At 39.2% G+C, this 22,561-nt stretch overlaps 1 protein-coding gene across 2 annotated transcripts in view; it reads right to left on the bottom strand.

Annotated features, from left to right (window-relative positions):
• Positions 1–22,561, bottom strand: part of LOC145978248 (uncharacterized) — a 321,631-nt gene that overhangs the window by 41,682 nt on the left and 257,388 nt on the right. For both annotated transcript variants that reach the window (XM_083110734.1, XM_083110733.1), the window contains exon 3: positions 18,520–18,733. In XM_083110734.1, the coding sequence (XP_082966860.1) occupies positions 18,520–18,733 (214 nt within the window). The remainder of the gene's footprint in view (positions 1–18,519; positions 18,734–22,561) is intronic.

Genomic DNA, 22,561 nt, shown 5'->3' with positions numbered 1-22,561 from the left:
CCCTCACGATCGAAATAATCTTGAATATACTTGTCTTTGTCATTTTCTGAACTGCAGCCGGAAGGATATCCTGAAGACTGTTGTTTCAGTCTAAGAAATGTGTCTACATAGTCTTTGAACACATTATCATTCTGATCAGCCGAAGGAAAATCCCAAATTTCATATATTTTGAGTATTTTGTACCCTTTTTTTACAGCCAGTTTCAGTTCTTCCGATACCCAGGTGCCATGTAAGTATCTTTCTTTATCTGCGTGTGAACATTGTTCTTGATTCTCGCTTTGTGCACAAGTTCTGCATAAAGCAAACATTAATTTGTTATTGCAGGACATGCCCAGTACTGGTAAATATAAATCTTTAGGGGGGAGAATATCACATTTTACAACCCCAAACACATTATCCAAGGTAGGAAACTCTGACGTGTAAATCACTGGTTTCCCTGTAGGCATTTTTCTTTGCTTCATCATTGCAGGGTAAAGGGAAACTACATCTAGCAGTTTCATGCTCGTATTTTCATTCTCTTGTTTTTCATAAACTGCCCTGAAAAGTTCAGTGCGTCCCCCATTAAAAGCTTGTTTTGGGATAAGTGGGTTATTCAGGGAATAACAATTCTCAGCAATAAATTTGCGTAATTCTGGATTTTTTTTAATTTCCTCATTGAATTCACATTCCCATTTTTCTACAACCTTGTACCCCATTTGCTCTAATATTTCTTTACGGGTAACAGTACGTTCGTACCTATGGTCTAGGGTCTCGCCAGTCTCGTTAAGAGGCTTATCCCTGTTGTCAGGAAGACAAATCGGGCAAGCATGGTAGTAGCACCCTTGGAAACTATAAACAGTTTTGCTTTCTTCGTGGAGCCCGTCCAACTTATAGCGTCCTATTTTAGCCTCCCCGAGATTCCCTGCGTGTCTTAGAGTGATTTTTTCAGTATTTTCTACCCACTTTAACCACTTTAATGCAATTAGAGACTGTTGGTCTTGTTCCCGAAATCCAAATGGCGGAACTTTAATAAGAGTGTTTTCTTTAAGATATTTACTTCTAAATATCAAAGACGCTAACGACGCAAGAGTCGCGCAGCGAACAAAGCACTGTATTCCAGTCAGATCTTCGATCAGATTAGAGAATTTTATACATGCAGCAGCAAGAATTTCCACATCTTTAATACAGTATTCGCGCAACTCTTTTTGAAAATCAAAAATTTTCCCTGCTTGGACAGTTTCCTCGTGCCATTTTAGCATCTCTTCTCTTTCTTTGGGGGACTTGGAATCTATATCATAATATTGAATATCAGGGAATGGACCTACATAATTCTGATTTGCAGGGGTGGAAAACAAATACGGAAAATCGCCTTTCTGCAAATCTTCCGCTAGTCCCAGACTTGCAGGCAAATCCTTCAATTTCATAAGCATGAAATTCAAGGAGTCCCTGAACACTATTTTCTTGGTAATAGACATCTCTATTATTTTCCTACCCTGCATAATTACAGAGGGGGTAATATTCTCTTTAGTAATCAGATAATTTAAAACAAAATGTGAATCGTATCGCCCTGCATTATGTGCAATACACACAATTTTATTAAACCCTTCCCTCGGAGTTTGAATATATTGCATAAATTCTTGAATATTGGGGAAAATATGGACACGGGGACCGCACGTCTCGCAGAAATCTACATCCGTGTCTTTGCAGACATGACAGGCTTGCTTAGCAACAGCCAGATTGACTTCGTGTTTCTGGTCATTTTCTCTTTCTACCAGCATACACTCAAAATCATAGAAAATATAAAGAAATGTTGCACTTGGTTCGGGCTTTACAGGCTGAATATAGCATTTGTGTGCTGGCTCAACAAAAGCATTACAGCTTTTACAAAAGAATTCATCGCATTTGTGTGGTGTTTTGCGCAATCTCTTGTTCACTACTTTGTAACAAACGTTACATTGGTGTATAGTTTGGCAAACACTTGATTTCCGCCCTTCTGTACGCAAATGATTTTTATAACATTCCGGGGACAGAAACTTCCTGTTACATGCAGTGCATTTTCTGGGGATAGTGTTAGTGGATTGATCACTATGAGTGTATTCACACAACGAACAATACCTCGTGCATTCAGTATGTTGAGGTTTTTTAGAAAATCCGACTTGGCATTTGGGACAGTAATACTTCTTCACAATAAGTGTGGGGACAGAATTAACTATATCAAAATGTTGATTGTGATACAGTAAATTAATCTGTTTAGGGGCGAACAGTGTTGACCGAATAACTTCATACTCCCTTTCCCCGTCTTTCATTGAAAACACAACAATTTGGTACTCTGGACCCAATTGGTTTTGAAATTTAACAATGTCCTCTACAGTGCACCCATTGGTTGGATCGACGCGAGCTTCATGGCATAAGCGCATAGCGGCTTCTTTGAGTTTATTATCGTATCTTTGAAAAGATTTGATTTTGTTTTTGTTCTTGTCGACTTTGGCTTGGGCAAATACAATAGCGCGCGGCAAGCATAAATTGTCATCGTTAGTCATAATAGTAAAAGCAGTCTGTCTCTGGTTAGGATTGTTTATTGATAGTAAAGGAGCGTATTTTCTGTAAAGGGGGTACTTGTTCCTCCCTCTACCGCGCTTGGGTTCGACAATATGCGCCATGCATTTCAAAGAGTTATCTACAAAAAAGGATTCATTGCTGTTCAGCACTTTGGTCACATAGTGTTGAATAATCTTGGGATTTAATGCCGAAAGGCGGCGCCAAGGGATATAAATATCCTTATTGGTTTCATTGCCGAAAATAATCAAACCAACCTGACTGTCCGGTGCCACATCAAAAAAAATCTTTTTCATTAGAAATTGAAACATGGACCCAACCAAATATTCAGGGTCCCCCACAACCTGATTAGGTATTTCAATGGATACCTCCCGTCCTAGCATTCCAAACCGCCTAAAATATCTTTCTCTTTCATCCACAATTGAAAACTGATTTGCCCCCACCCCTAATTGACACATTGCTGTTTGCACTGTCTCACAGAAAAAAGTCGGATCACATGAAGGGATATCGTCGTGGAAAATAACTCTGTCACACATATCATAGTATGCATTAACGAGTTCTAGTGGGGAAGTATACATTCCAGAATGAAAATTACATATAATTTCGTTCGAAGTACTCACCGCAGTGTGGTTAGCCTCGTTTGTGGAGCTTGTAGACGCCATCTTTCACTAATGGTCCCTTCCAGTCGCACGCACAGAAACAATAGAATCACCTGTAAAAAATAGAAAAATAGTTGTAGTACTTGTTCACATTACGCATATTTGTTTTTTGATTCGGTTCATTATTTGAATTACATATTATTTAAAAACACCATACATATATGTAACAATTCACTTACCTTAATTATAGCTTCTTTTGCGTTCTTTGTCTTCAACTTTCAGACAATAATCACAAGTTGATATCTTTTCTGACACAATGGTTCAGAAATTCTTCTCAAACTAACATCTTCTCGCTTTTACGCGTTTTTTTATACTTCATAAACAAAACTGACGCGTTCTCTGATTGGTTGAAATAAAACCGACGCGTTTTCTGATTGGTGGAAATAAAATCGACGCTTTCTTTGTTCTTGCGTTCTAGTTCACCTTGAACTCCTTCCCATCATCCTTTGTTCTAGTGTTCTCGGTAACCTTGGCCTACTTTGACAGAAACATGTCGTAGCATGCAAGCGAAGCACAGTTTCAAAAAATTTAACCCTTGCTGCGCATTTCCAGACATCCTTTGTTGTCTGGTTCAATCCCTCCCCTACCTACAGTATTGCATAGCTTTCCCCTGTTCTTGCGTACTGGTTAACCTTGGAAAAACCGGTTCTGAAAATCTACCGACGCGTTCTCTGATTGGTCAATCGGGTTCCTTCTTTGTCCTGGCGTTGTGACGTCATTTGACCTTGAACGCACACTCCCCAAATTCCTTTCTCGTCTACCTGGGCGGAATATTAATTCATTCTCTCTGTCTGGCATCACCGCAGAGCGGAGTCGAAATTCTGAGACAGTATTCTGTCTAGCGTGTCGTACCATCGTGTTTCATAATATAATGCAATTATTGCATAGTACTAATTAATAACATTACATATCGCGGGTTCGAGTACCGGGACCGTCCCCAATCGTAATTGGACCTGTACCTACAGCCATTAACACCTTTCATAGCAGTTCATAAACCGTAAACTCTTATTTTCAATATTATAAACATTAATATTATCGATTCATACATTACATACTTTGCAGTAATGAATATAAAACCATATGCATAGCGTTTAGTACCTCTAATTACCTTTTATATACATATTTTTCATAAAATAAATAAATATATATTCATAAAAAGTTATAAACATGCAAATACATAAATGTAAAGTATTCTAAGTACCTGCAAATGAATTCTAAGTACATGCAAATTAATTAAAACCCGTGCAAATTAGTTATAAGTACATACAAATTAATTGCGAATATTAAATAGCAACAGTCCTTGGCGCGGTCCTCTACTACTTCCCGAAAAGTCGGGAATTCATTTCTCGAAGTCGGGATCGGCACGGGATTTTTATTCCCGATCCCGGTCCCGACTTTTCGGGATCCCGCACACCCCTAGTTCCTAACATGAGATGTTGATAACAAATTCACAATCCTTTTTCGAAATGTCAGTGTTAGCAACAACGGTATAAACGCGGCTATAAATAGTCACAGAATAACATAAATGTTTGTTTGCGTGTGTATTATAATATAACGGTTGGACGTAGTTGAGTTCCTCAGTTGGAGGAATTCCAGCCAACTATACTGTTTCAACAAGATGGGGCACCCCTCATTGGTACCAAGGATTTTCGAGGTCTTCTGGATATGCATTTCCCTGGCAGGCCGTGATGGACCTATTCCCTGGCCACCGCGTATGTATATCATTTCGTTTGTGTAATATTCTTCATGAACACGAGGTGCAAACTCAGTAATCTCGTACGCTGAGTGGTTGACACTGACACACGATCTGGCTCCGGGATGGAGTCGTTGCAGTGGCGGCGATTGGGTTCCAAAACTAAGAGGGGGGGGGGGAGAAGATGCCAAATCTGGAGGGCAAGGACAGTTTATTTTCCCTTCGTAGATAAGAATTATAAAGTGAGGGGGAAAAGTGGCGGGGGGGGGGGACAACTGCCCCCACGTCCCCGCCCCTAATCGTCGACAGCGGGTCCTTGCTATTATAAAAATGCTGGAACATCCAAATACAGGTCAGGAAACAAACATTAAAGCCCCAACAATCATAACTTTGCATTCTTAATCCAAATTGAAGAACCTCTATATATCCATTGCAACCAGATAGATGTATGTAGCTACAGGGGTTCTGGAAAGACAGACATAATTTTCCCTATCCTTAGCCAATTCCAATCATTGTGCCTTTACTTTGATGATAGCTTCAAAAGAACCAGGGAAGGAGAGATTTTTAATCAGTGAAATGTGTCCAACAAGTGACATGCAAAATGAAGTTATTGGATCTTGAAACACAAAAGGTATAATGTGGTTAGTACCAGGTATGCAGCAGTATTATAGCTTGGTTGGTTCGTTTAAGTTAACATTTGGTTATTTATACCGTTAGGTTAAAGGCCACGAGGAAAATGATTAGATCGTGGTAGGAAATAGACAAGGAAAGCGGAGAAGGTGTTCTTTAGATTCTAGAATTTGCCTGGAATGACTGATACAACTATGGAAAACCTGACTCAGAATAACAGTGTCTGGTTTAATGGTATACCATCCTCTCATCATACACATGCTGCTAAAATAACGTTTTGCAGGTTTGTCTACAATTTAAAGGGTGGGGGTAATGGGACTTTTGGTACACCCTGTACATTAGCTTCTTACAACGAACCAAGAACTTTCTTTAGTTAATGCTTATTGTTCACACACAAAAAATACATGTTCATTGAACACTGGCGTACGTAGAGGGGTGGCTGATGGGGTTATAGCCTTTACATAAATTTTGAGAAAATCAGAATTTTCAAATGGAAATCCGTTAAGAACTTTTAAAAATCAAAATGTGTAAATGCGAAACCTCTTTTCAAGTGAGTCCCGATTACCATTTTTGTCTTTGAATACAATTTTAATAGACTGAAAAGCTCCAAAAATACGCCCGACCCTGTGGCCGAGTGGTTAGCACATCGCGCTGCGACGCCAAGGGTCCCGGGTTCGAATCCCGGTCGGGCTTGGTTGTTTGTGAATGTCCATTCATCATTTCATCACTCATCCCCATCTTCGCAAATTAGCCAAGAGGCACAAAACGCGAAGTAAAATAAACTAAATCAAATCAAATCAAAGCTCCAAAAATACGATATTTTTTTATTATGCACCTTGCCCTCCAAAACGAAGCCATGTTCTATCCACATTTACGCTTACTATTCCAGCCCCTCCCGAAAAAAAAAATCCTGCGTACGCCAGTGAATTGAACATCGTTGCAACTGAGATACGAAGCAACTTTTCGGTCCTTTAAACCATAATTGCCCTCATATTTTATTTTCAAGAATTAGTGTTAATTTTCAAGGCATTCTCTGAAAGACGCGTGTGTTTGGAATGCTGTGCTTTTCTCCGTGCTGCATGAAAATAATAATTCAAATTATTATTATTATTATTATTATTGTTATTACAAACCTTTGACTGTGATAAATTGGCTATTTTGAATTTTTTCCACAGCATTTTTCATAATATTTCAGAAGCTCCAGGGGGGTTTAAACCCTTAACCCCCCTTGCGTACGCCACTGGTTACGATGGCGCAGTGGTAGCGTCGTTGCCTTGTAATCAAGGGGTCCCGGGTTCGATACCCGGCGGAGGCACATAATGGTTCGGATCCCACTTTTCCAGTCCCGATTAGCCTTACTGTGCATAAAGTGTACTTAAAACAACAACCTAACGATTAACCAGAAGGTTGATTCTACTTAGCAACGCTATTATGCCACTTTTGGCCAATCGCGACGACGAGGATAAATGATGATATGATGAACCTGATGAAGGGGCACTCACAATAAACGCCCAAACCCAGAATACCCTTCAGGTGCACCTATGTAGACGGAATTCGAACCCAGGACCCCTCGAGTCGTAGCGCGCTGTGCTAACCACTTCCCCACGGCGATTATCCAAAAGTGACAAAGCGTTAAGCCATCGGTGAATCACCTAACAAGCTATTAGAAATAAAGTAATGCATTGAATTTAATTTTCCACAACCCACCCCATAATGATTCAAAGGCAACAACGCCTACATACGAGATGCACAGAATTTGTCACCGCGTATGACAGGAAACTGTTCAGAATGCATGTTCTCAGTTCCTGTTTTTTGCAACGTAGTTAGGGAAATAGAACTAATCAAAAGACAAACATTAATGTCAATGCGAAAGACATGAGCAAACTTCCTCGTCATTCACCCAGCATTTCCCACGGGAAAAAATGTGTTGGTTGCTCTGGATGACAGAAATAATAACCCATCCCTCAACCTATTCCCACTGCCGCATTTTGGATTTTCTAACTGCAGAGGAAAAAGAATAAGGATCCTTAGGCTAAATTCGAGTTTGTTTTTTCACCCAGCGTCAATTTTATTTACTTTACCCTAGAGGAGAGAGTATGGGTATGAAATGTCCATGGATTGAACTCCAGATGTTGCAGGGGGATGACTTCACTTGGCTGAAAAAAAGGGTGGGTAGTCGTAACCAGTGTCCCAACTGTCTGAACAAGGATATCGCTAAAACTTGACAAAAAATCTGTTCAAAAATATACCTGTATAAATAGTCTCAAAACCAGTGTTACCAACTGTCGGAACCAAGATATCACTAAAACTTGACAAAAATATGCCAAAGAAACTGTACCTGTAAAATTATAGATATTGTATAAAAATTTACTATGCTAACTTCAAGCTTAAATTCGAATATAATTCCACATTTTCTAGGGGACACGTTGATGCGAGTTGGACAAGGTTGGGGCCTATCACACGGCGCAGTATCTTCAGTTATTCATCTTGCCACCGATTGGGGACTGGACCTACAGTTTAAAGTGGGATCCGAACCACTATGTGCCTCCACCGGGTATCGAACCCGGGACAAATAAATGGGGAGAGTTCAAAAATAATTGTGGAGAAAGGAAACATGATAGAAGAGGGAGAGACAAAAAACAATGAATGAAAGAGGAAGATAAGAAACAAAACATCATGGGCAGGTCACCGGATCATAGCCCAGCTGAGTAAAAGTGTCTGTTGACACCATTGGGGTTTCCACTTATATTTAGAAAATGTATTACAAACATTATTTTGAATTTTACTTCTCCAGGTTCAGAACACTCTTCAAGGGCACCTGAGCGGATGTTTATTTCAATCTGGTGGAATAGTCTCGCTAAGAAACTTCCTCAAAAGTCGACTGTCACTTTTTCAGGAACGTAATCGCCAAATGATAAGCCCAATCTGCGAAATCTAGGAACATCTCGCTTAAGTTGGCATATATAAATGGAACTAAAATTGTGCGGCATTCGTGGAAAAAAAATTCCCATGATTATATAATCAAATGCGATGAAATATAATGGTGTGACGTGAATAGTGTTTCCAAGTTTTGGGTGATATGAGGGAGCCTTGAGACCTAAGCGACATCACAAGGCGATAGGCGACATGGGTTGCTTGCGTGTCGCTCGGACTGAGTCGTTCGCGCATGCGCGGTGAATGCTTGCTTATTGACTGACTGAAGGGGGGCCGTTGACCCCACTGTACCCCATCGAGAATTACGTAATTTTTTTAATATGCATATTTCAATGTTTTACGTAATATAAAAGGGTTCCATTGTTAGGAAAGCACAAATGGCGGAGATATTTCATCCCAAACTGTGGTCCACGTTAAGGGTAAAAATTTACTATCCTTCGGACACCTATAACTTCTTCGTTTCGTCAATTTTTGACATTCGTACTTACCTACCTGCTTCGCGGAACATTCCTTAAGGTGTATTGGCGTTTTTTGGATCCAAGTAATTGCAATTTTTCACATTACGAGTATTTCTTTCTCGTAGTCTTTTCGCTTGCCTCAGAGACAATTAGGCGCATACACCTTCCTACATAATCGCGCGTCGTGCTTGTGTTTTGTCGATTTTCACTCGTTATGCAGTGTTTCAACCTTCGGAAACCAAGAAAAATACCCGTGAACAATGCTCATCTGATCCAATTTTTTAAAAAAAAAGCTTTTTCGCATTGTTTTACGAAGAAAATTGAAATGTTTCGTGGCGCTATCCTTGAATGGTTTTTGGGCTATCCGCCCCGGAATCGGTGCGAAATTTAAACTAAAAAATTCTTTTCGTTTGAAATTTTTGAGTCCAAATTTCCCACCGATTCCGGGCTCCGCCCCTAGGGTAATTGAACTACCGTCCCCAACCGTTACTGCGGCCCCGCCACCGCTCCGCTCCGGCTACCCGGCTTTCTCTATAGAGTCCCTGTTAAAGGTATGTTAGAAATTGGCCGGAGTCACCTCCCCCAAATGAGCCCCAAACTTTTAAATTTGAATAAATCCGTTTCCAGGATCACCAAGCATCCACGGCACGTCATATTAGGCATATGCCCACAGCCCATTCCTTGTAACGAGTAGCTTACATTCACTGCCACATTTTCGACATTCCTTTCCTTCCTTCACGATCCCATGTTCAATTAAATTAAAAAAATCCACTGGATCTTCCACACCCGGTACGAATTTCACCAAGCATCCACGACACATCATGTTTATAACTTTCGTTGCAAACACAGACAGTTCGAAACAATGGATACCCAATGAACATGAACAAAACACAATCATGACGCGTGATGATGTACGAAGGTGTACGCGCCAAAGGCTATTGTCCGTCGGAGAATTAATTTACAACAAAGAACATGAATTTCCGCTATGAAACATTCCCACATCACACAAAACACCTTCCCGATGTTAGACAATGATATAGGATTACGGTAAGTAGTTTCTTCTGTAAAAATGAAGAAATGTGTCCGAAGCATAGTAAATTAATACCAAAATGAATAAGAAATATTAGAAAATTCTCTAAAATATCACAAACTTTATGATTGAGTAGGAAACATAAGATTGGTTGAATTATTTAGCGTCGCTTTTCTTCCACTTTTGGCTAATACCGACGATGAGTAAGTGTGATACGATAAAAATTATAGACACTCGCAAAGAACGTCCATGCCCAGGCCGGGATTCGAACCTGGGACCCCTGGCATTATATTGCGCTGTGCTAACCCCCTTCCCCTCGCCACGGAGGTCTGCTGCAAACAAGAAAACGCGTGAATCAGCACGAACTCCTATGAGTCAGTAGGAACTGTCTTGCAAATCAGAAAATATTACAGACTTTGCAAGTCAGCGACAGTTTCACTTTCAGCTACCATATTTTGACAACTACTGCTGCCCATTCGTTCTTATTTCTGGCTGTCAGTAATTGTTATTTTCATCAAAGGCATGAACAATCACTGGGTAATATAAGACAGTCCATTAACAATCTTATTACTTGAATTTTAGCAATAATAATGAAATAAACTGTCACCGAAAATATTTCAATAATTTTCACAATCATGTAGATCCATTTTTTTTCGTAACAGTAACAATCAACATTAATAATGGCATTACTCAACACGTGACTGACTCTCTCTGCTGCTAATTTATTATTAATTTATTCCTTGGGTTAAATTAATAACTCCGATTTGTCCTCTTAATACAAAGGGACTTATCTATTATTAATTCTGAATTTATATCCATGAATAGATCCCATCCTTTTTGTCTGATATGACGATCATTTGGACAGCTCAACAAGAAAAGTAGCGTATCGTACCCAAGGTATTGGGTACAAAGTAAAGTCTTAGATTAGCAGATAGCAGGGAAAGGAATGCTGAGTAAGTAATCAGGTAAAGGTCGGGTGATTGACTTGGAAGTCGTATGTGGCAAGAGTGTTGGAATTGTCAGGAGGTGTGGGCAGTTGGCGAGAATACGAGAGAGAGTAAGGTCTGCGGATTGTGAGAGAGGAGCAAAGTGGAGAACGATTATTGGACGATGGTGTGTGATAGATTCGATGTCTGACAGGGAGGTCAGACAAGTGATAGTTGAGAGGACAAGCTAGGAACAATCTCCATATATTTGTAAGGCAAGTAATATCCTTTTCTTAACCAATCCATATCGGTTCAGTCATGGAGAGTATAAAACCCATATCCAATCTAAGCTAATTTCTATCGCCATTCCTTTAAAAGGTAACCTCTTGCATTTATCACATTTAGGCCAAGCGAGTGATAACCATCTGAGAGATGAATGAGGAATAGCTACATCACCCAATTAAATCTAGAGGTTCTTGGTTCGATCCCAAACGCAGCATGGGAGTTGCGTTACGTGGTGGAGTCTGCTTAGGGCTTCTCATCAATTTTTTTGCAAATGTGATGAGAAAACACTCCAGTACGTGAAATACTGCGATTTTCATCTATTTCATTCCGAAATATGATGAAAATAATAGAGCCTTCTAGCTTTTCAAATTACGTACGGGAGATATGGCGCCGGAATTTTCACTTCTTAGCGCTTCACGTTGTGTTAATTATCAATTGTTACCAAAGATCAAGAAAAGAAAGCAAAAGGTAGGCCTAGCAATATGCTACGCGGTAAGGCGCAAATAAATAAGAGTAGAGCTTTAACTAGGTTATTCGGCTATTGGCTTGTGAAAAGATGAGAATTAACATTAGGATGTTGCATAAAGGTTGGTTAAATATTTTAAAGATGTGTTCGGTACTGTCGTCACTCTGTTACGCGATTGTTGAACCTAACTTATCAAATTTCCGGGAGAGTAAACAATTGAATTGCTGATAATGTCCTGTCAAAGCCACGGGGGGATGAGAAAAGAAAACAAGCAACTTAGTGCTAATTTTAAGCTAATCCAGCATTTTTCCTGCGCATAGGCTAATCATAGAATCATGGCGCAATCTAGATTTATCTACCCCGATATTCTCGAAACTATCCAGTTTCAAGGTAACATTCACGAGGATGTATTAAAATTCATTGACAAATTTGAAAGTTTAGCTATTCTTAATGAGTGGAATGACTTAAAGAAAAGGCAATTGCTACCGGCATTTTTGGCTGATTCAGCATTGGAATGGTTCAATACTTGGAGTCGAACTCAGGAAGCACAGGATATAGATTTTGTAACTTTAAAAACTAAAATTGTGGAAGAATTTACGGAACCGGGGGACACTTTTCAATTAGAAGAACAAATCAGATTACGCTTCCATCAGGAAAATGAACCTGTTTCAAAATATGTGAGAGAAAAACAGTTATTGTTATTAAAATTAGATCCTGCCATGGAAACTAGTGAGCAAATTAAGCAAATAAGTGGGGGTTTACAACCTAACTTTATGAAAGAAGTTTATAACAGGGAATATGATTCAGTGCATGAAATGTTACGAGACCTGAAACATGTTGAACAATTCAAATATCTCGTGCAAAAACGTAAAATTCTAGAAACTGAATGTGAGACAATGAAAGCTCTGTCGTGTTCTGAATCGAGTCGAGCCTACATGCCGACTCAGCAAGCTATCACGTTGCAGCGCACGGTCAATGAGCATGTTGACATAAGTTATTCTCAGGCTAATCGGGAGATCGAGGAAAGATTAAATGCACTGCAACAAGACCTTGATCAATTACAGTCGAACACGGGACTCCAATCTCATGAGTCAGATTTAGTTTTGCAATTCCAGAATCTTGAGGCTAAAGTAAATGCACTTGCTGAACATCGGAAAAAACATTCATTCACTGAGTCATCATTCTCATATCCACTTAGAGAAAATGTTCCTAGAAATAGAAAGAATAGGAGAACCTATTATCATAATAGTAATCATAGAACTCAGAACATAAATACTTGGCATAACAACCACAATAATAATCTCGACACACAGTCGCAACGTTCGCATAGGGGGCGATGGCGCAATGGCGGTAACCCTCGATTTCAGCGTTCGCATTTTTCATCTTCATCGCCGCGAACATTTTTGGAGCAACAACAGGGGCGCGAAGATCCAAATAACCATACCAATCAGGTTGTAAATACAAATCACTCTACTTTTCGTAAGAACAGAAGCAATTTTAAACAAGTAAGACTTGCACATGACGGGGACCTAGGTGCAGGGCCTTCGGGGAAAACACTAACAGTCTCCACTTTTCCTTCTGAAGATTTGATTTACATCAATGTGAAAGTAGATGGGGAAATTCGACAGTTCATCCTGGATAGTGGAAGTCAAATTTCGGTAACTGGAGATAAGAACATACCAGTCAATGCCAAGCGATTTAATATAAATACTGCGATTAGAGGGGTCACTAATAGTCAACTGACAGTTAAGGAAATTGTGTTGCTACCATTTTCTATACATAACCAAACATTTGTTCATCCATTTAGAATCGTTAAGGATTTTAATCAAGTTACTATATTAGGAAATGATTTCTTGAAGGGACAAAAGGCTAAGTTAGATTTTGAGGAAAATAAGCTTACATTGCATAGATTTGGCACACCTCCTAGAAACCAAATTAAAAATGAGAATAAGAAAGCTTTTGACGTGTCAATCAAAGTTTCCCATTTGTTACAGCATGTTTTGCAACCAGAATTTGTAGCTGCTAAAAAGATAAAAGTGAAACCTAGGACTCATTTGTGCATTCCATTGAAATTGGCTAATTCATATGACAAAGATAGAACACTCTTGGAACCGGACCTACAGTTTCAAGAGAAAACGGGATTGATGGTTGCCAGAGCAATTATTAATCCGGATTCGAATCTTATTTGGATCACTAATCCTTTAAATTATAATGTTACAATTAAGAAGGGCACTATTATCGGGAAAGCTGAAACATGGGATAGGCCAATCATGAGTAACAATAATGATGAGAATAAGAATGAAATTGGTGAACAAGCACAGGTTTTCGTGACGGAAGAGTCAGGGAACGTCAGTGACGCACGGGCGGACCCTAGTCGGTTTGATGTGAATCCGAATTTAGAACCTCAGCAAAAAGAGCAACTTTTGGCTGTTTTAATTAAATATCCACATGTTTTTGCGTGGTCAAAGGATGATATAGGTAGAGCCACGAATTATAAACATAGAATTCAACTAAAAGATGACACAGAATTTCACTTAAAATCCTACCCGATTCCAGTTCACCTTCGTGATGAAATTAAAGAGCAGATTGAGACTTTATTAAAGCAAGGTGTTATTTCTCCTACAAAATCACCCTTTAACTCTCCAGTTATCCTTGTAAAGAAGGCAAAGGGGGGTTATAGATTATGCCAGGATTATCGCAGATTGAATGTATCGTCTGTATTTGACGCTCTGGGTGTGAATAACATCAATGAAATATTATACAATATGGGGGGCAAGAAATACTACTGTACGGCGGACTTGAAGAGCGGATTCTTTAATATTCCTCTCACCGAGGACAGTAAGAAATATACAGCATTTACAATACCAGGAATGTCACAGTATCAAATGAACGTCGTGCCACAGGGCCACGTCAGTTCATCAAGTGCGATGACTCGTTGCATTCACCTTGCTTGCTCAAATTTGGATCCCAATCACTTTGCCCATTATGTAGACGATTTATTTTGCTTTGGAAATACCTTTGAAGAAATGCTTGTAACTCTGGAGAAAATGTTACAATGTTTACAGGCTGCGGGATTGAAACTTGCAATAGAAAAATGTCACTTCGGCTACACTGAGATCATTGCTTTAGGACATAAAATTTCAAAATTTGGCTATCGGATCAATGACAAAATCATTGATTCTATCAAGGAATATAAGACACCGACAACTGTGAAACAAGTTCGCACATTTCTCGGATTAACATCTTATGTCAGGAAGTTTTTAAAATCATATTCCGAGATGGCACTTCCCTTGCAAAAATTGATAGGAAAAAAGAAGAAATTTCTCTGGGGGGAAGAACAGCAAACTGCGTTTGAGAGGTTGAAAGAGGCTTTACTTACAGCTCCTGTATTAATGGCCTATGATCCATCCAAAGAAGTAAGGGTATATACGGATGCAAGCAGTAAGGCTATTGGCGCGGTGATTTTACAACCGAATGCGAACGGTGATTTTCAACCTATTTCCTATTGCAGTAGAGTTTTAAAAGACCTTTCATCAATTTTAATTACGCAGTTCAGCAAAATCAGTTGATAAGCACCAAATCGTTTAACACGGATCTCCTTCATTCTATTCTAATTAACTCCTACTGAAGTCAAGTAGTAGTGAGACCTAATATTCAACGCTGATAATACATACATCGATTTGAAGAATATTTACATACAACTAAATACTTCACATTCACAATTCGACGATATGCAGTTCTCTACTGTACGTCTTTCATCAATGAAAATATTTGTAACTGCAAAGTTAATGCATCAAAGTGAAAAACATTTTCACGGCCACAAGGAACTAATATATACATATATACGTGGTTTGGTTCAAGAAGAAACTTCATTGCTATGCGCAAAGACTATTAAGTGACGATACCAAGAGTAAAATTATGGTATTTTACTTGAACTCTTTGTGAGAATCAGGATAACTCAAGGATTATTTTATGGACAAATGTTAGTGCTGTGATTTTATCTATCGAACACTATTATATTCTTATTTTCAAATACATAAATTCATGTACATATATTATTACTCAAGGACAGTTACTGATACAGTGTATATATTTTGATTAACTTCAAATGTTCTAATTAAATATTTATTGTGATAGTTGACATATATTATAAATAAAAACGACAGCGATATTTAAATGATACAATAAAGTAAGAGACGGTGAAATTTACATCGATAATGACATATGTGTGCAAGTGTAACTCGGATGAGTATCACAAACGTTGCTGATTTTGTAAATATTAACTTCCAAATACATAACAGTGTTGTACAGTGTCAGTGCTTGCAGGATCGATTACACTACTTCGCTAGTGTGTCATTGAGACATATATTTTGACAAGATCCATTCTCGTGGTACAATGCTTTTATAATTTTCTCACGTGGTGTCAGAGTGTTGCATGCTTATGCACGGACTTTGCTACGTCATCATGTAGTATTGGAACTCAGATGTATAGCGTAAGCCTCTCAATGAATACGCGCACGAGCAGATTGTCAAGTTAGCATAACAAACTCACGTGCCAGTGTTTACCTTTTATATGCTTTACGCAGACATGTATTTTTTTTCTTCTCTTTTTTTTTCTATCGAGACTTGTGATATATCTATATTTTCAGGACCTATATTATTCCATTTACATATATTTTTGGTTATGGTATGTTAATTCAATAATTTTGGGACTATATTTTATAATAAAAAAAAAATCTCTCCATAGAAAGGATCGATATGGAATAGAACTTTAAATCTTTCATCTTTAGTTGAAAATCAAAAGATTTTCTTTAGGGGGTAGAGGAGCGTATCGTACCCAAGGTATTGGGTACAAAGTAAAGTCTTAGATTAGCAGATAGCAGGGAAAGGAATGCTGAGTAAGTAATCAGGTAAAGGTCGGGTGATTGACTTGGAAGTCGTATGTGGCAAGAGTGTTGGAATTGTCAGGAGGTGTGGGCAGTTGGCGAGAATACGAGAGAGAGTAAGGTCTGCGGATTGTGAGAGAGGAGCAAAGTGGAGAACGATTATTGGACGATGGTGTGTGATAGATTCGATGTCTGACAGGGAGGTCAGACAAGTGATAGTTGAGAGGACAAGCTAGGAACAATCTCCATATATTTGTAAGGCAAGTAATATCCTTTTCTTAACCAATCCATATCGGTTCAGTCATGGAGAGTATAAAACCCATATCCAATCTAAGCTAATTTCTATCGCCATTCCTTTAAAAGGTAACCTCTTGCATTTATCACATTTAGGCCAAGCGAGTGATAACCATCTGAGAGATGAATGAGGAATAGCTACATCACCCAATTAAATCTAGAGGTTCTTGGTTCGATCCCAAACGCAGCATGGGAGTTGCGTTACAGTAGTTACTAATACTACAAAATCAACTGAAATAATGTGAAACAACTAAGGGTACTAATCTGATATTCCCCGGACAGATTTCTTCATTTTTACAGAAGAAACTACTTACGGTAACAAGTTCCTGTAGCATTGTCTAACATCTGGAAGGTGATTTGTGTGATGTAACGGATTTCTTCAAATTTAAAAGTATGGGGCTCATTTGGGGGCAGGTGACTCCGACCAATTTCTAACATGCCCTTAACAGGGACTCTATAGATAAAGTCGGGGAGCCCGGAGCGGAGCGGAGGTGGGGCCGCGTTAGCGGTTGGGGTCGGTAGGTCAATTACCCCAGGGGCGGAGCCCGGAATCGGTGGGAAATTTGGACTCAAAAATTTCAAACAAAAAAAAAAATTAGTTTAAATTTCCCACCGATTCCGGGACGAAAAACGTGAATACACGTTAAAGAATGTTCCGCGAAGCAGATAGGTAAGTATAAATGTCAAAATTTGACAAAACGAAGAAGTTATAGGTGTCCGGGGAATATCAGATTTTTACCCAACTAAGTACTGAACTTCAATCAAACCGTCACCACTACGTGCAGCCCATTCCAGTAAATTTCTTATATCGGACAAACGGCTGAAATTTGCTACTTCATTTAATTTGAATATTCGTACTTACGTATTCTGCATTGAGAAACATTGTTGAAGGTGGCATTTCGCTTATTTCACGGAAATAAGCTCTATTTGCGACATATCGAGTAGGTTTTGTTCGTTTCTTTTTGCCTTCGGCAACACGCAAATGGCGGTCACAGTTTCACTACCGTACTCGGCATGCAGTGTTTCCACCCCACTGCACCCAAAAATACCTACATAGCCCCACAAACCATTGACGCATAGCCCCACGAACCATTCATGCATAGCCCAACGAACCATTTCCGGTAAGGTTAGGTTAGGTCACGTTTAGGTTAGAATAGTTAAAAATTGGTTTAGAAAAAAAAATGCGTAGCCCCACACACCATTCTCGCATAGCCCCACGAACCATTGACACATAGCCCCACAAACCATTTGCGGAAATGTACCTTCTTCAGTTACAAAAACACGTGTTTGGAAACACTGACCGTGATTACGTCATCACACACAGTCAACATCCGGCAGGAAGTAAATGGATGCAAGAGCTTTCGTGCATCGGTCACACATTTATATCGAAAAATACATGATTTACCGGCAAAATTCAATGAACGATGCGAGAAACGCTTCCCCGAACTTCCACAACTATAAAGAAACTGCATTCGGTAAGTAATTTCTCCTGTAAATTTGAAGAAATCCGTTTGTCCCATATAAGAAATTTACTTCAAATCCTATCACTTGTTCAACTCGTTCGGTTGTCCAATTAAACAGGTAGCAAGGTGTAGGGCAGCTGGAAGTGAAGCGACTGACCTGTGTGTGCGAGTGACGTACGAACACAACTGCGCCATCTATTGGCATTTAAAGAAATTAAACCTTTTTCTTTCAGCTAGAGAGGCCAAAATTCTTCACTAACCTCTCTACATTGTCCCTCTTCTCCAGCGCCTTGTAGGCTTTTATCCTTTGCCATAGCTTGAAGCTCTCGTCCGCCGTATTATCGCTGTTCTCTGGAATCGTCTGTTCTATGAGCTTAGAAATGAACCACCGGGTGTCGTCAGGGCTGGCGACGGCTAGAGCTGGTATTTCCTCGTTCGAGATTCTAGTCGGAGGTCCGCTACGTTTGCCATGAGCTGAAAGAAATAACATTACATACAAATCAGTCATTTTACACATAGAATTATCTCGGATCATGTTTTAAAATGTACAGAGTACCCGAAATCTCACGCTCTGTTGCATAGGCGCCGACTCCATGGGGCTTAGGGGGGCTCGAGCCCCACCAATGTTAATGATGTGGGGGCAGAGCCCCCCGAATAATTTTGCTTAAGAGGATCTAATGTATTAATTTTTTCTTGTAAAGTTTACTCTGAATTGTGCCAAATGAACTTAACTTTAAACACACATTAGAAATGTTCTAGACCATCAACTTTGGGGGGCTGAGACCGCTAAACCATCAACTTTGGGGGGGGGGGCTATGACCGGAGACAACAAAACCCATGACTTATTACTATATACTAAGAATATAATCATTATTTACTATTATACATATATTAATCAGAGACATAATGAATTTAGCCAACGACTTGTTAGAGACTGTTTGGGAATCCCCTAAAAGAATGCAAATATTTAGGAATATTATTGATGTTAATGAGAAGGCTGGCCATACTGGACTGCGACCACTTTGCCCTCGTCGGTGGACGTTGAGAGCCTCCAGTGTGCAACAGATCCTAAGGAACTATGAAAACCTTCTCAATTTTCTTGAGAAATTTTCTGAAGAAGATTCTACTGACGCAGCATCAAAATGTGCTGGATACCTGGAGACAATGCTTCACTTCAAGACATTTTTCTTTCTCTCCCTCTACTGCCATGTGATGGGTCAAATAGAAGAGCTAAACTGTAAGATTCAGTCTTCACGCATTGGTGCTACAAAAGTGGAATCAAAACTAAAATACTTGGCGGACATCTTTCAAGAAAAGCGAATGTGTTTTGAGAAGTTCTGGGAGAAATGCACAGAGGGCAAACCCAGCCTCGTTGATGAGCTAGAATTGCCCCGGCAACGTCACGACCCTAAGAGACTTGAAAATCCTGATGCTGCCAAACATCACAAGTTCTACACTCCAAAATAGTATTAAAAATCAATATACACTGACGTGTGTGACACAGCAAAATCATGTTTTAAACAAGGAGATGAATCTACAGGACTACAAAAAATAGAAGCCGTAGAGAAAGAATGCATCTCAACTGTGAACAGTTGCACAACAAACTCTCAGCAAACGCGAGAATTCTTTCGCCAAGATTTGGATGTCGATAGACTGACTATCCTTACACATGTCCATGCTTGGTGATATCGCCAAACAGAAGAAAGTGCTTTTAACTGCTATGCGTGACATAAGGAAGCTTCTTTTGGAAGACAGTACCCTCCAGGAGCTTCTGCCTGAAGTTTCCAAATTGATGATGCTCTTCCGCACTGTGCCAGTGACGACAGCCACAGCCGAAAGGCCATTCAGTGCTATTCGCCGACTGAAGACATATTTGAGATCTACAATGAGGCAGAAGAGACTAAGCAGCTTAGCGATACTCCACATACATCAAACTGTGCTTGAAAATTTGGACCTGAGACCGCTCGTTAATGAGTTGCACACTGCGTAGAGCAACTTTTGCTTTATTTTTAAATCATGTTCATATGTTTTTGTTGTGTATGTCACTTTATATCTTAGTGTACATGCTATTTTTTTATTATTGCAAAATTAAATTAAAAAAGTAAAATATTGTAGCAAGAACCAAACAGTAAAACTATTTTCCTGCGATTTGTGTTAACATTTATGTAAATAATTAAATAAAACTGTTAAATATTGTAAATATTCCTTATTTTATGGGTACGTCAACACTAAGGTTATTTGCAACCCATCACATGTCTGTTGCGGACATTAAAACACACCCATGTCCTCGCCGGGACTCGAACCGGAGACCTCTGGATCAAAGCGAGTTGAGTCGACCACCCAACACGCTCGGCTACCGAGTCCGGCATAAAACTGTTAGGTTGGTCTCTTAATGTAAATACATACTTCTCAATAAAAATGTTAATTATCTAAAAAAACAAATGAACAGACACAAAAGACATAAAGAGACTTAGAAACATTTTCTAAACATTTTTCATGTTACATTTCATTTGCATGAGGAATATAATAGCTGCTTAAGAACTGCTATACGAAGACGTAATTTTTATTTTTTAAAAAAAGGGAGGGAGTGAGTCATTCATTCATTTATTTCAGTGATCAGAGCCCCCCCCCAATAATTTTGACAAGTCGGCGCCCCTGCTCTGTTGTGTATCGTTCTCCCTTATACAGAGTGTTTCGAAAGTCGCGCAATCCAAATTTTGAAAATTTATATCATGAAAACCGTAAGAGATATTTACACCGGGTTTTCTGCATTATAAAGCCTCATTCATTGAGATACTCTCTAATGCTTAACATTATCAGTTTAATCCATACAGAAAATTAGATAAATTAATAATTGGCGGAAGGCAGCGTTAATTTTTTTCCAGAAATGCAGTTTTGAGTGAGAAAAATATAAAAGAAGTTATCGAAGGGTAATAAGTAGACGTCTGATAACTGGCGCCATGTCAATCTGTCATTTATGACCAATATTGATCATATGCAGCATTTGATGGATTCATGACGGGCGATTTAATGGGTTAAGTGAAAAAGTGCCATTTTCTGGACATATCTTCGTAGCTGGCAACACTAGCAGATCGAAATTTTGTCAACAGAAGCACGCCACATGTGCTTAAATATTGGCCGTATATTTACGTGAAAAATCATAAATTATGAATTTGTACTGAATTTGACTCTTGAGAGAATCCTATGCTGCCCCTGGCTTATATCAATTATATCAATTTAGTTTGCTTGACTGCAGCATGGACACCATGTAATATGGAATTGAAGAAACATATTTTGGGTCTTAAATCCATATGCTGATGATACATCTCGTATGTCGAGCAGTGGCATCGCCACAGGTGGAGGAAAAAAATGCTTGGAATTTGATACTGAAAAATTCCAACTGATTTAGTAGATGTGTCAATGCTCACCTATACAGTTATATACCGCCAACGTTATTGATTTCGTGGAGTCAATATTAAAACAACAAAAACATCTTATTAATACACAAATTATACCTTGAGGGTGAGCACCCTGTATATGTAATCTTATAACCACTCACCCTCACCGTCACTACGAGGGATGGCAGTGGCGGAGATGCAACGCAAGATGAGATAAATCCAAAGTAAATTCGAATAAGTAGTGAAACGTTATCCAATTTAAGCGGTGCTCCTTACATGGTTAATATATATACAGGGTGTCTATAAGTTGTAAACACATATTTTGTTGTATAGCAGAAATGACGAAGGATCGTCTAGGTTTAAGTGAGGCATATTAAAGAGATCACGGATACCGAAGGAATACTTGGAGTTGATATTCCTTTGCTACATATATACAGGGTGTCCGAAAAGTCTTTTCCTAATTACAAACTTTATTCATATCATATGTAAGGCAGAGATGTGAAAGTGGTGCCAAAATGTTGGAAAACTAACCAAGTTTCTTTGTTGCAGGTTTCAGTAACGTGACTGTAGTGTAACAGTGTCAGTGCCCAGGAAACCGGAAATGTTCACAAATCAGGAAAAATCTCAGCGCGTCCTCTGGTATCATGAGACCCGGTCACCAATAACAGTGCAGAAGAACTCTCAAACAACGTATGGAAAGATGCTGCCCGATGTCGAGAGCATTAAGTCGTGGTATGACAAGTTCAAGACCACAGGGTCTGTTGCTGACTTTCCGAGAAGTGGCCGAACCATCAACCTCAGCGATTTCAAACAACGTAAAACATCAGCCAAAAAGTTCTCTTCATGATATCTTACACAAACTTTTATTGTTTCATGCATACAAAGTGCAAATTGTACAGGCCTT

This window comes from Lepisma saccharinum, chromosome 24 (genome assembly GCF_977018435.1).
Source record: "Lepisma saccharinum chromosome 24, izLepSacc3.1, whole genome shotgun sequence".
NCBI classification, from domain to species: domain Eukaryota; kingdom Metazoa; phylum Arthropoda; class Insecta; order Zygentoma; family Lepismatidae; genus Lepisma; species Lepisma saccharinum.
Note: the sequence above shows the minus strand (reverse complement) of the source record. Positions and strands in the feature narration are given on the sequence as shown.